The sequence below is a fragment of the Balearica regulorum genome, chromosome 8 (genome assembly GCF_011004875.1).
Source record: "Balearica regulorum gibbericeps isolate bBalReg1 chromosome 8, bBalReg1.pri, whole genome shotgun sequence".
NCBI lineage: Eukaryota > Metazoa > Chordata > Aves > Gruiformes > Gruidae > Balearica > Balearica regulorum.
This window is the reverse complement of record NC_046191.1, coordinates 28,528,855-28,543,450: the sequence shown is the minus strand read 5'-3', so window position 1 is coordinate 28,543,450 and position 14,596 is coordinate 28,528,855. Positions and strand designations below refer to the sequence as shown.

Genomic DNA, 14,596 nt, shown 5'->3' with positions numbered 1-14,596 from the left:
CCTGGATAGTTCAGCAGAGAATCAGCAAAAGAAACTTTCTTAGCGTAGATGTCAAAGCATCCTTTAAAGGACAAATTAAATAATGAGTTATTCCCAAAAGGCAGGACTTGCTCCTTGCTCACACGGTGCCGTGGCTGGGCACGGTGACCCTCCCTAAGCCAGCCTGCATTGTGCTCTGGTAAAAGATGGGATAGTATTGACATGGATACAGTTTGATAGGTTTATTTTTCATTAGAAAGAGAAATAAACAGATTTAGGAATTTTTTGGCTCTGTTTCTTTCAGGATGGTGTTCCCCCGTGGCCTCTTGAATTATATGTCCAAGTCCACAGGAACTGGCAACAGGGTCCAAAACACAAGCAGAAAGGAAACTGTCCTTCCCTATACATGTCTTTCCCTGTCGCACATTAGGGCTCAGCCCTTTACTGCGAAAATGCTGCAACGGTGCAGGGAGCGGTGAGCAGAATCGGGTTAAAAATATACATCTAAGTCAGGGAGCTCCTTGCTGGAAGAGCTTATTTGACTCTTAAAAACCCCAGAAGTTTTCAGTATGAACTAAAGCGATGCAAATTGAAGTTATGTCCTGGTACAAATTGTATCTGTCCTGGGTCGAAATGTCATCTGAGGTCTGACCCTGAGGTCTGACCTGGAGAGTGCAATTTGCCCGCCATTGATGACATTTCCACATTGATTTGGGAAATGCGCGAGAAAGGATGTTTTTGTGATCTGTTGGCACTTGCTGCTTCCAGAGCCATCAGAATCCAGGCCAATTACACCAATAGAAAAGGGATGCAGCAGTCGTGGAGGTCTCCAGGTCTGCTAGCGAGATAACAGCTCTTGAAGCACAAAAAGATACAGGAGTCAAATCCAGCCCCGGATGTTTAAGAAAGGTTTGCGTTGTTGCTTGGGATGTTATTCCAGGGGATGGAAAAGAAAGTTGCTATTTTCTCTTCATCTGGCCTTGTCCAGCCTGTGATGTAGCAAGGTCTGCTTGGAAAACGCTTTATTCGTAGGTGGCAAATGCCACAGAAAGTGGCATTTGTGTCGCTCGCAGGACTTCAGTCGGCCGGAGAACACAGCTAGCCTCCGTTTTCTAGATCTTCCGTTGGCAAATGCCCTGTGAAATGACTTCACTGCATTATAATTGTTCCTGGAGAAAGCTGGCCCAACAGCTGGTAATTAAAGGTTCTGATGGAAACTGTTAAAATGTATTGCTGCTTTGCCTATAGCACTGTCGTTAACAACTCGAAAGTCTTTATACTTTTTTCTATAAAACACGTGGGAGTTTTATGCCAGGAATATCTGCAGCAATAAAGTGAATATGGTGCTCCATTTTTGTTTGTAGCATTAAAACTTGGAAGAGAAGGAAGAACTAAGGTTCAAGAATGAGATCTGGCATTTGCACTTTGCAGAGCACATTGGGTTGATATCTGGTGAGTTTGGTACAGCCCATTACAGTGATTTAGATACCGAGGCAGATTTAGATTCCTGATTCCCATACAGGCGGGAATTAGGTGCCTATGCTGGTTTTGCCTGGGATAGAGTTAATTTTCTTCATAGTAGCTGGTACAGGGCTGTGTTTTGGATTTGTGCTGAAAACAGTGTTGATAATATAGAGATGTTTTAGTTATTGTGAGCAGTGCTTACAGAGAGCCAAGGACTTTTCTGCTTCTCACCCCACTCCACCAGCGAGTAGGCTGGGGGTGCACAAGGAGTTGGGAGGGGACACAGCCGGGACAGCTGACCCCAACTGACCAAAGGGATATTCCATACCATATGATTGTCATGCTAAGCATATAGAGCTGGGGGAAGAAGAGGGGGGAACGTTCAGAGTGATGGTGTTTGTCTTCCCAAGTCACCGTTAGGTGTGATGTAGCCCTGCTTTCCTAGGTATGGCTGAACACCTGCCTGCCCATGGGAAGTGAGGAGTGAATTCCTTGCTTTGCTTTGCTTCGCTTGTGTGCGCGGCTTTTGCTTTACCTATTAAACTGCCTTTATCTTAACCCAGGAATTTTCTCACTTCTACCCTTCCGATTCTCTCCCCCATCCTACCGGGGCACAGAGAGCGAGTGGCTGTGTGGGGCTTAGTTGCCAGCTGGGGTTAAACCACGACAGTGCCTACACCTTGTTGTGGGGCTGGGTGACGCCGATTCATTGCAAAATTCAAGCTGAGACCTGGTTCTGCCGTCTGGACTCTGGAGTTTGAGAGCATTTGAGTTCAGGTTGGATTTTGGTTTTTGTTCAGATCTCTTCTGTGCTCAGTCAGGTTTCCCAGAGGAAGCCGTAATCCCGTCTGAAGGGCCACTCAGCACCCCTCAGCCCCAGGCTCACCCAGGAAGGACCTCCTGGTCAGCACTGGCAGAGTTGAGATAACCATGCTCCACTTGTCCTCTGCTGGATGCCCGTGATGCCTCCGCTCGGTATCGAGGCCTACAGCTAAGCCGCGGGTGAAAAATGGTGGCACTGCTGTTCCCCAAAGGCGCTCAGCCAAATCCGATCAGAAACACTTAACGCCTGCCAGCGAAAGGCAGCTCAGGATCGCTTCTCTGACCGGGGCTGGTATTTATGGGGCGCGTTAGTCACGCAGGAGCTGTTAAAAGTGCTGCTGCGATAAATTGCAAAGTCATACGTGGTCATCGAGTTATGAGTATGCTCCGGGAGACAGCAATACTTCAGGGCTTGACTAATCCCTTACAGATTCAAAGCTGGGAGGGATGTGGTTAGGCACTGAAAACATCCCCGTTTTATTGCCGATGATGTATTATTTAAGCCTCCAGTCCCCTGGATGGCTTCAGCTAAGCCTGGGGCTCGTGCCCTCGTGTTCCAGCCGGCTTTCTCCCGGTGGGAGGTAAGCTCGCCTGCAAGACCTCTGATACGCTTAGAGCGGCCACAAGAATTTCTCCTGGATGGAAGAAACACTTGTTTTCATGGCTACTGAGAGAATATTGCTGTACATTGCAGGATCTTTTCAGTTTACACCTAAGGAGGGAAGTACGTGTGTGCATCCTTGTGAGTAACGGTCAAACCAGACCTTCAGGAACATCAGTATGAGCAAAATAATACTTTTTCCTTGCTAATTCCCTCACAGCGGTGCTGCTGTAACTTACCAAAGCACATCAGCACCCAGCTGCGCAGACATCCCTGCCTCACAGCTCCCTGACTATACAGGTCCCAAAGACGTGCTCCGTACACCCTGCAAGCACAGCTCTAGGTGCACTGCAGCTGGCATCTCACCTGCTCATATAAAAACCTAACCACAAATTATAAATGACCAGGGGGTCGTGGTGATGATCTTTGAAGCTTTATTTGGGAGCGGCTCCTCCTCATTTATGCCTAATTAACTGGGAGTTTCTGAGCTCTTGATGGCATAACACTCTCAGGAGCTCCTGGGGTGTGCCCCATACAGCCTACGGACGGGGCGCTGGGCCTGCCCGCCCGCTGAGGAGCCCCGAGGCTGCGAGCGGCAGCCAAGGGCGGCCCGTGGCCTCCGGGCGCTGTCAGCGGCCCTAGCGCACTCCATCCCACGCCGTCTCCGGAGCCCGGCGACCCCCGCCGAGGGCCGGCCCCGCTCTCTCCGGCCCCCAGACCGCGGGCTCCCCCAGGCCATCTCCCCCGGCCGCCATGTTCGCCGCCTCCGCCGCGTTGCCGTGGAGGCGCGAGGCCCCCCCCCCCCCGGCGCTGCTCGGCCGGGGCTGTCCGCGGCGTTCGCCTGCGGCGAGCGGGCGGCGGTGGCGGGGCAGCCGCGGGCCCTGCCTGCCGCGGCGCCCCGTCAGCGGAAGGAGGAAGCGCCATGGCCGGGGCCTGGTTCGGCTTCTCGCAGGAGGAGCTGCGGCGCCTGCAGGGCCAGCGCCCAGGTACGGACCGCGACCCGGGCTCTGGCGGGGGCCGGGGCTCGGGACCGGGCCGACCGCAGCGCCCGTCCCGGTTAGCGGGGAGCAGCGGGGCCGGGAGCGGCGCGGAGGTGCCTTCGGGCCCTCGGCGCCCCGGCAACTGCACCTCCGTCCGACCGTCCGTCCCCTCAGCCCGCCTATCGGCACCTCCACCCCCTCAGCATAGCCGTCCATCCGGCCTTTCTACGCAGCCCCCTCAGCCTTGCCATCCGCCGTGGCTTCCCACCCCCTTGGCCCTCACGTTCATCCGCCCATGGTCAACGTCGATCTCTTCATTCAGCCCCTCAGCCCCCTACATCCACATCTCTGTCCATCCCTTCAGCTCATCCAGTCCATCCCTGCGTCAAGCACCACCCCTCTGTCTCTACACCTACAACCTCACTTTCCAAACTCCAGCCCCTTGTCCTGCACCCACATCTGGCTATCCGCTACCCACTCGTGTTCCTAGCCTCCTTTTTGTCCATCAGTCATCCCCTTCTTCCCCAGTTCTTCACTTTCTAAACTTCCAGTTTGCCCACCAGCCTGCCTGGGGCCCTTCTTTAGCCTTACATCTGTCTCCATGATTTCCCCCAAGAGTTGTCTTACTCCTGTCTAAGGTTCCTTCTTTAGTCCTGCAGTCCAGGCCCATTATTCTTCCCTCTCCTTGTTTTAGATGCTCAGATCTTCTAAAACTCCTGATTCTTAGGCTAGCAAAACATTTCATGTTCCTCGGTTTTCCCTCATGTTGCCTTCCCTTGACATCCTGGTATGTCTTTTCCTTAGGTTGGTTTAGCGCCAGTTTCCTTGCCCAGGAAAGGTAATTCACAGTGTCTCTCTTTGATCTTAAGATTTTATTTTAATCCTATTTCTCTCTCTCCTCTATTGATAGACTTGTATGAACCCTTGGAGCAGCAGCATCGCCCCCACGTTGTGAATAAGAGTCGGAAGCAATCACAACGAGAAAAGGCCCTCCAGGAGCAATGTCAGAAGCTGGGACTGCAGGGTGGAGCAGCCTCTGTTCCTCCTGAGCAGTTGCTTTCTGTACCAAAACACAAGGCTTGTCATCCTCAGCAGCCTGTGCCACCACCTCATCCTCCTTCAGGAGGAGATCAAAGGCAAAGTGACCATCGAGACCAGCAGAAGGAAGTGACACCGGTAGAGCCCTGTAATGGCAGTGACAGTGCCCAGACCCGCCCTGCCAAGCCAAACCCCAAAGTGGAGAAAAAGAAAGTGGAATTGTTAGTAAGTTGGTAAAATCAGGGGATGGGTTTTATTATTCTGTATTGATTCATTCTTTTGTTGTGAAGTGAACTTTTCTCTATCTGATAGGAAGGTTTGAGAGATCATGTTTGCTTCCTTTGCATTGAACCTTTGTTTTTCATCTCTAGTTGGGTTAAACCTGATTCAGGACCAAGTTCTGTAGTGTAGTCCATGCAGATATGCACCGTGCTGTCTTCAGATAATTTCCTATGGCTGTTGGCCTGTACATCATAAAGCACCCAAGACGCAGGACTGTCTTGATGGTTTATGAAGACCTAATCTCATCATCGTGCTTTGCAGACAAGCCAACAGCCACAACAGAAAGCCCTTTTGGAAGAAGACATGCTGTGTGTAACTTTACAATATTGCTGCAGATTTGTTAATGCCAGAAGTGTTGGTAAGGAGGTAACATTTCAGGGTTAAGCAGTTCTCTAGCTTTTATGATTCAGGATGAGACCAATCGCGAGGCTTTTACCCTGTGCATCAGCCCATAGTAGGGTGCCTGTCTCCCTCAGAACCATCAAACTGATACATGTGAGAGGAAGGAAAAAAATATTGAACGTGGCTCTCTGGGAGTCTGACTGAATGTGGCAATTACTTAGTTCATCATCCAGAATTCAGATAGTAGTGTATAAAAGGAAGCTGCTGTCTAAATGCTAGAGAGGGCAGCGTTTCCAATACGAGAAATTACTTGGGTTTACCTCGTCACATTTGTTTTCCTGTCTGCATCCAAGTGCTAATTTTCTTTTTTTTCCTCAGCAGGCAAAACAAAGTGTGAGGGGCAAAAGGATGAATTCTTTTTCTAGGGCATATAGTTTATTTTTAAAACACTTTAACAATGCTGCTCCAGCCTTGAGTTCCTATGCAGGTCCAAACTGTTCTTCCCACTATAATCAACAAACACTAGCTGGCCACTAAACTTCCATGCGTTGTTTGTATTCCCCTCAAACAGGGATCAGCAGCTTTCCGAGTGTGGTGTGCTAGACCCTATCTCTGGTTAGATATGTCCGTAGGATCTGAGAGGGGACTTAAGAGGTCCAAAGGTGCTTCCCACTGGAGAGGCAGAACTGTGGCGGTCAGCAGCATTTGTGTGGCGAAACAGCGCCAAATTCAAAACTCAAAAAGGATCCAGGAGGTTCTGTTTTGCACAGCTGTGCCTTGAGAGGCTGCAGCTGCTGGCCACGCTGCCTGCCATTTACCTGCCCAGCTCCTGGCTGGGAACACCTGCCTGAGATAGCTGTCCCTCCACCAGAAGAGTAGCACGTTGAAGAACACTACCAAATTCCTCGTGTGGGTGCAGCTCACCAGCAGTACTAGCTGTTCAGCTCCTCCGTGGTGTTGAAATAATACAGACACTATTTGACTGGGGAGAAAACAGCTAAAGCTTTGCAGGGAAGTTTTTCGCTCTGTGGGGAGCAAATGATGTTTATCTGCCACAACCACCTCCTGAATCTGTTGAATCCATCTCAGCCTGTGCACTTGAGTTTACATCTTCATAAAAATATTTCTCTATATGAGGTTTTAGGAATAGGGTGATGGGAGGAAGTTTGAAGAGATATTCTTGTGCAGAAATGGTCATTATGATTAACATAGCTGAGTTACTTGGGTATTTTAAGCTTAAGCTATTTTTAAGCTGAGACTTCTTGAGAGAGGGCATGAAGAATACAACAGAGTGGAAAAGCAGCTTTTGTTTCTCCTTAATCCTGCCCAGCTGTGTTGATGCAGGTTGTTCCCTCTCACCTGAGACCTTGCCTTCCATTCTCTGAGGCTGGTTGTATCTCTTAGTAGATGTAGTCTAGGAAATAGAATCCATATAACTTTCCCTGGTGGTAAAAGTGAGTTCTTGTTCTTCCTCATTGCTCATTTTCATTATAACTTTTACCAGGTTTTCATTTGTATGAGTTTAATTATTTGGGGACTGTACTGTAAAGCAGACGTGTGAAAGGATCTGTTTTATGGAAAAAACATTTCCAAAAAAGAGGCTGTGTTGGCAGACAGAACAGATAGCGACTTCTAGCAGCCAGTAGGAAACCTGAAACTGCTTCTACCTAGTGGGGAAGCACATCCTTTAAATGAAAAATTCCACCCATTTCTGGAAAAGCGCAGTATGTTCTTTCTCCCTTCCAGCAAAGCTGAATTAACCGGCAGCTTAGTTGCTTATGAAGACTTTTGTTCTGATCAGCAGATTTCATCTGGAAATGTTTTATTGGTTTGAATGACTTTTTGCAGATGATTGTTCTTTCCTCAGAACCAAAACCTGTTTATTGTTCCTTTGATTTTTTTCGAGTTTGCTCGAGGAAATACGATGGTGAATATTTGTGTCATTCGGGGAACAGGAAGAGAAAATAATTTTGTATTAATTTTGATCTTATTGTCAATGAGCAGGCAGGAAAAATCACGATGGGAAATCCTCCAGCAAGAGCAGCGGCTGATAGAAGAGAAGAATAAACGCAAGAAGGCACTCCTGGCCAAAGCTATTGCTGAGAGGTAAGGGGCTGTGCTACAGCATGGGCTGCGGCTGAGGAGGGGATTACTTCTCATCTGCCACCACTTGCATATCTTCTATTTAAATCGCACTTTTTCTCCTCTTTCTGCTCTGTATGTACTGCTCCACAAGTGAGCAGCTGTGATCTACATTTCCCTTTGATGACAAGTGCTGGCCAAGAAGCTGTGACTAAGCTTTTCACACTTCCAAAGCTGCAGCTCTGTGCGCAGATGGAAAAGTTATTACACAATTTGAGAATTAGCTGAAGCCCTTATGCCTGTCAGTAAGGCCATGTTGGGAAGTTGGGGTGCTCGGATGCTCATCTCTGTTCTGTTCCTGACTTGTTTTCACTGGATGTAAGGAAAGTTTATTTGATTCCTAACCTATGAAGGGCAACTATAGCTGTTTCTGTTCATGCTTTTGACTCTTTCTTATTAGTATGTGAAAAGTGTTGAAAAGAGTAGACGATCAACTTTAAGAACGTACCGTTTTACCACTGGCTGATTAGAAATTACAAAAATTCACATGTTTTCACAGTTGTTAGCTCTTGCTCTTCAAGTGACCAGACTTTAAGGTATTGTACAGTGTTGTCCACTGAGATGGTTCAAGACTACAGGGAAGGCAAGGTTTGTAGGGAAGGATATTGGAGCAGCTGCTAACACTGGATCAAGGAAGGAGATGAGAAGCTTTCAGGCTCATGGTGCTCTCGCAAACATGTATTATGTATGTTCTGCCCATCAAAGCTCTTGGGTAGCACAGATGAATGTAGCCAGTACTGTGCAGAAGATTCTCTTTGAGGTCCTGAAGATTTTGGTTTCCTTTGCCAGGCAGAAATAAAGCACAAGTACGTTTGGTCTGAGTCACTGTAGGACAGCAAACATGGGTGTGACCACCAGGCTGGTTTCTTCCTCCTGGAAGCAGAGTGTGAGGAGAGAGAGGATGACTTGGAAGTTGATAGCGAGGGAGTTATGTCTGACATCCAGCGGCCTTCTTCAGGCTCTGAGCAATGCTACAGGATGTCTGTTTCTCTCCACCTGCATCAGCTGATCTGTTGAGAAACAGTGTCACTTCCTACAAATCTAGGCTTGCTTTCAAGTACCTGCTCTGGGGTGTAAAGCGGTGGCTGAAAAGTATGGTTTTGCTGGTGGTGATGAATGACAGCGAAGTGACCTGGTGTAAAAGCTTGTTGAAAGTTACTTAGCTTACTTGGGAGTGAAATCCATCAGAGCTTGCTGCCCTTAGCAACATTTAGTTTTCAGAACTTAGGAATGAATAGGCTGAGTTGAAAAAGGTTGCATAAGGCTTGATTGAAATCCTTTGTGTTTGATGTAAAACTTTCCATTGACTTCATTGGGATTTGGCTAGGCCTTTTGGGAATAATTTTACAAAATGGAAATCAAGCCTAGGTTAGGTGACTTTTTGGCCCCTACTAACTGGGCTTCTTTGAAAGGGGATATTTGCAGGGCTAAATACCCTTCCCCCTCTCACTCCCCCCCCCAAGCCATTTCCTGTTTCCTTACACTGAGAACTACTTAGATACAGCAGCTTCTTGTGTGTTTCCACAGTGAAGAAACACAATCCATTTTAGGCACTTTGATTATAGTCATTACGTAATTTTGCCATAGTCCTTTAATAGCAGGCATTTTAGATCCCTGTGGATATTAAAAAAGATCAAAAGTCTTAAACCATAAAGGAGAAACCTTCCGAATAGCTCTTAAAGAAGTTAGTTGCTCTGCAAATGAAATGGGGCCCATTTTGTCAAGAAGAGAGTCTTGAAAAGAAAAAACAAAAAGCATCTTCCTTTTGCAGATCCAAAAGAACTCAAGCTGAAACAGTGAAACTAAAAAGGATTCAGAAGGAGTTACAAGCTCTGGATGACATGGTATCTGCTGACATTGGCATCCTGCGGAACCGCATTGATCAGGCCAGCTTGGACTACTCCTATGCCCGGTAAGTGACAGACAGGGAGGAGGGAATAGCCCTGCCTGAGTGGAGGGAGAAAATGCTGTTTCCTGTCACCAAAGCAGTAATGGAGTTATGTCATTGTAATAATGTGTAGTTACAGCGGTCACAGTCTGGGGAGCTTTTAAATCTTGAGGTAAAAGTGTGCTTTTTATTTCCTAATTTTTCCCTTGGAATCTGGAAACTCAAGTTGGTTTTCAGACTGCAGACTGTGCTTTCCAGCTTCGTGCTGTCACGAGACATACTTACTGCTTTAACTGTGCAGTTGTCCATAAGCCCTGCTTTATTGTTTCAAGGTTGTTTATTTCTTCTCAGGGGGAAAGAGTTTTTTTAAAAGTCCTAAAATGAAAGTCCTTTTCAGGGAAACTTGCTTGTTGATGACAGCTCTGGTCCTGTTGGAATCAATGGGACCAATTAAGCTTAAAACATATAATACTGCTGAAGTGCTTTTGGAACTGGGACCAAAAATTGGAGGAAAAAGCAAGCTTTCACCCTTCACAATGTGCCTTTAATCACTCTGTTTCTGATGAGTTCCTTAAATGCAAGAAATTAATCGGAACACCCTATTAGTTGTGGGTAAACCACAACATCAGTAGATAAACATCAGCATGTTTATGTAGCCATTTAATAAAATGGAAATGTTCGGTTGTGGTTTTTGGTTCACGATTCAATGTGTTAAACGTGTATTTCTCCTTATGACTTCTGCTATACGTTGACCACAGGCCAATAAACATGGTAATTAGTCTTTAAAAAAACAGCAGTGGTAGCTAAAAATAAGGATTTCTTTTGTTTAATTATCATTTGAAATATCTACACTTAACTGTAGTTTCAGTAGCCAAGTGCATATGAATACTGAATTTCATATTCTCAAAAGGAAAAATATTTTAATGTATTTTAGATTTAAGTCTGGTTTCTAAAACCATTAAATGCTCTGGGAAATTTCCTTAACAAAAGTTTGTAATAACGTGTCTATTTGAAATGCTTAATGGCAAAAGAGCATGTAACACATGTGGCTTTAATGTTTGGAAAGCATTTTTTAATGAAGATAACAAAAGGGGATGCTGGTAGGATGAAGGCGATAAACTTTACAAAATACTTAATGATTTTCATGAACTGAGTCTTTTTTTTTGTGAGGGAGGGATTTGGAAATGTGAGTTAGATACTTTCAGTGTTGTAGTTTTTATGCATTATGAGCCAGAGCTGATTTACTTTTAAGTGGTGTCTTTTTAAGCAATTTTTTAGTTCTTACCTTATATTTTAGGGCTAAACGACAAATAATTTCTGTGTCAAAACGTGTAATATTAAATAGTCCTGAGCACATACATAGTTAGGGGCATTTGACAGTTGCTGTGGATTTGAATTTTCATAAGTAAAATGTGAAGAATATATGTGAATTCAGCCCAAAGATTTAATTGTGCAGAAGTTTCCAGCATAGCATTAGTATTTCCATTTCAGATACCTGGCCCAGGGAAATCTTGTCTTTCTTGTGAGGGAAACATTAAGCGGGCATCTTCTGCCCACTGCAGACATAGCCTTTACAGCGGGGTCAAAGTTTTGCGATTATTATGTAAAGGAACATATTTGGGAAGACTTTTCTGTGTCTTGCTTCCTTCTGTTTCCCTAAGCAAAGGATTTCTCCTATCTTTCTGTTGCTTTGTTTAAGCAGATATTTGAGTCCGGTTTTATAAAACAGCTGGATTCTTTATTCAGCCACCTTACTAATATTAGTTTTATGAATGCTCTCTAAGGTACATTGCATGGTCATTCTGCAAAATCCTTTGCATGTTCCCTTTCCTGATCAGCAAGACTGCATCTATCTTTCTGTTAATTAAATCAGGATTAATACTCAGTTTCACTGAATATAGTGGAAGATGCATCACTAATGTGGACACCAACCATTAAAGTGCTAAATATCCCAGATGCGTGAACCTCAAAAAAATGTTTGGAATATTCCCTTTTTGCTATATTTGTCACGACGCGAAGCACAGATTGGCAGGATGTGTGTGTTGGGGGGATGCTTACAATAAAATTCTGTATCTGTTGCCACGCAAAAGTTGTAATTGCTGTTGACGTCATATGCTGTGTCAATCTGTGCTGCTCATGATTTTCTTAACCATATATATGGGTGGCTGGAAGAGTATGCTTGTAGACCAGATCTGAATGTGAATGTGAATAGCACCATTGTAGCACCTGTATCTGTTGGGTGGATGGTTGGATTAGACAAAGCACAAAACTGTTTTGCAGTGTTTCAGTTCACTGGATAGGTGTTCATTAGAAGTGTGAAAACACTTCAATTTCTGGTGGTTTCTTTCTGCTGCTAGTGACGCCTCTCTTAAAACAGGTAGCAAAAATGCTTGTTCGTGATTCAGTCTGTAGATTTCAGATGAGCAAATTAACTCTTGGAATACAGCAGCAGTGGAGGCTAATGTGTCAAGAGGAGAAGATTTGATCAATTCACACTTATTTTCTTCCCTTTTAGTAATGTAGCAGCATGTCGTGAATAGCTGGCGTAATGCATTGCAGAACACATTTCAGGAATGCTTAAAGTATCTGTCCATGTGTCAGACTGTGAAGTGCTTTGAGAATTAACCCACTAGAAATGATGATGATGATGGTTTTGCAGGAAGCGGTACGATAAGGCTGAGTCGGAGTACGTGGCAGCCAAGCTGGACCTCCAACACAAGACGGAGATTAAGGAGCACCTCACGGAGCACCTGTGCACCATCATACAGCAGAATGAACTCCGCAAGGCCAGGAAGCTGGAGGAGTTAATGCAGCAGCTGGAAGTGGAGGCAGATGAGGAAAATCTGGAACTTGAGATAGAGGTGGAGCGGATGCTGCAGCAGCAGGAGGCAGAAGCGGGGAGACAAGCCAACCAGTCACACAGTCATGCTGGGACAGCTAAGGAAAACCCCACTCCCAGTGTTACGGCACGGGAGAGTGAGCACGCTAGCTGTGCTGTTGCTTCTGCTACTTCTGAACAGTTGGTTCAGTCTCAAAACTCCAGTACCAAATCCCTCTCCAATATGGACAGCCAAACTCAGGTGGTAAATGCAACTCCAGGAAACTCCCCAGCTTCTTCTGCTACATGACTACTATATTCATATAAGCCAGCTGGTTATGGATCATATACTTTCTGCAGGCTTGTGTGCTGTATGTTATCTCTTGGCTTCTGCAGTGCCAGTAATAGGCACTTCATTTCTCTTTTCCTTTAGTATTGTTCTCTAGTTTTAAAGGCTTTTTTTTTTTTTTTTCCACAAGACTGCCATTTGGGTTTCACCATCTGTCATCATCATTCTGGTTTAAGTTCATGTTCTGATGTCCAGCTCTTCACAGGGCTTTGTACCTTCCTGAAACAGGAAACTTGGAAGCGAACAGTATGGTTTTTCCAAAGGCTTTCAGCGTGTCAGTATCACTGATACCTGTTCATAGCAGTGTGCAAGAGGTACGTATTTACAGGAGAGAAGATCACAACTTTGCATCTGAACACGTTCTGTCTCCTGACAACTGTGATAGGATGTTTGTCTTCCTTTGTATCCATAAGGGATTAGTTTTCAACGGTTTTTAATCCTGTGAAACCCAAGTGCTTACTTTAATTGCCTTCGTAGCTGGTACTCTTTCCTGTACCTGATTTAAAGGAAATTCGCATATTGAGGCAAATTGCAAAGTCAGTTGTAATATTTCCTATTTATCACTTTGCCTATTTCTTTCAGATAATCCTAGATCACACTAAGCTATATATTGATAACATTATTATCTATGAAATCACAGCAGCTATGATTTAACAAAGATGATGCGTTACAGTTTACGACATTGCAGAATGTATGATGTAGAAATGGAAACACACAAAAGAGAGTGTGTGGCAATAAGCTGTTCCATTACAAACATTTTTCTCTGTCATAGTTGCCTCAAAGTTCCAATAATTAACCAGGGATCTTGTAATGAATAATCCCCACAGTATATTGGATGTGAGCCCATTTTCGTATAATATTCAATGCATTTTCTTGCCTGAATAGTGGGTTCATACCCCCCAGGAAGTTCAGCTGGTTTGCTCTGTTGCTGTTGAAAGGCTTTAAAAAGCTATTCCAGGTGGAGAAAGTCTCAGGAATTAAACTAGAGGACATAGAAAAACCTCCCGTAGACTGATGCAGCTGCAAACCGTGGGGACTGTCCACAGCTATCCATCTGCTTTGTTACAGAGGAAGACTGCTTTCATTGTGGAAATGGTTTCTCTAATACCTGACCCAAACATGTCAGAGTTTATGAATGAGTTTCTGAATGACGCCATCAAGTATATAAATGGGACACTGATTGTCTCTATGGCTTTAATAGTGGAAAAACATGTCACTACATTTCATTTTTATTCTATTAATAAATCAGTGCATCTTCTACACAGTGTGTTTACTTTCAGTTGTGATATCTGATACTAATACATGTATCCAAGACTGTTTTTCCACAGGACGTGATAAATGACACAATCAGATATGTCCTTTGGCAACTTTCAGCTATATGAAAGTAAAACTTCCAAAAAGGCTGTTCCAAAATAAGAAAACATATGAAGCAAAGACATGGCAGGATTCAGCTTCGCAGGGATATTTTCAACTAACCGTGGCCCAAGGCAGCAATGAAAAATCTCAACTGGTGCCTCCCATACGCAGGAGAAAGATAAATCTCTAAAGAAGCCACTCATAATCAGGGCCAACTGAAGTTAGAAAACTCCAAGGCAACATTTGGGCTGTGTATGAAGCATTGCTCTGTTGTTGCCGATACACTGCGTTCCCTGTTATTTTGCTGGAAGACTTGGCCTAAAAGCGGAAGATTTGATTATATTGTGAGAAAATTGCATCTGACTTCCTTTGCTCTTGTCTGCAGTTGCAGAACAGCTTGTAGCAACCTGATTATGGTTTTCAAAACTGGATACCAGTAAGTGCAATAATAATTTAATTGTACCATTCTTGTTTCCATCCTCTGCAGCTGTCCCCAGTTGCTCCTCAAGAGAATCTAAGTCCTAGTGGATAGGTC

The 14,596-nt window shown here is 45.0% G+C and overlaps 1 protein-coding gene across 4 annotated transcripts; it reads left to right on the top strand.

Annotated features, from left to right (window-relative positions):
- Positions 1-3,694: 3,694 nt before the first annotated feature.
- Positions 3,695-13,965, top strand: GORAB (golgin, RAB6 interacting). 4 transcript variants are annotated; one of them, XM_075760303.1, is made up of 5 exons: positions 3,695-3,852; positions 4,757-5,105; positions 7,513-7,614; positions 9,422-9,562; positions 12,198-13,965. In XM_075760303.1, exons 1-5 carry the CDS (start codon positions 3,789-3,791, stop codon positions 12,664-12,666), a joined length of 1,125 nt encoding a protein of 374 aa, XP_075616418.1. In that variant the 5' UTR covers positions 3,695-3,788; the 3' UTR covers positions 12,667-13,965. The 4 variants fall into 4 exon arrangements, with proteins under 4 accessions (XP_075616418.1, XP_075616417.1, XP_075616420.1 ...); XM_075760302.1 differs by having other exon boundaries at positions 4,757-5,117; positions 7,510-7,614; XM_075760304.1 differs by having other exon boundaries at positions 3,724-3,852; positions 4,757-5,109; positions 7,510-7,614.
- Positions 13,966-14,596: the final 631 nt, after the last annotated feature.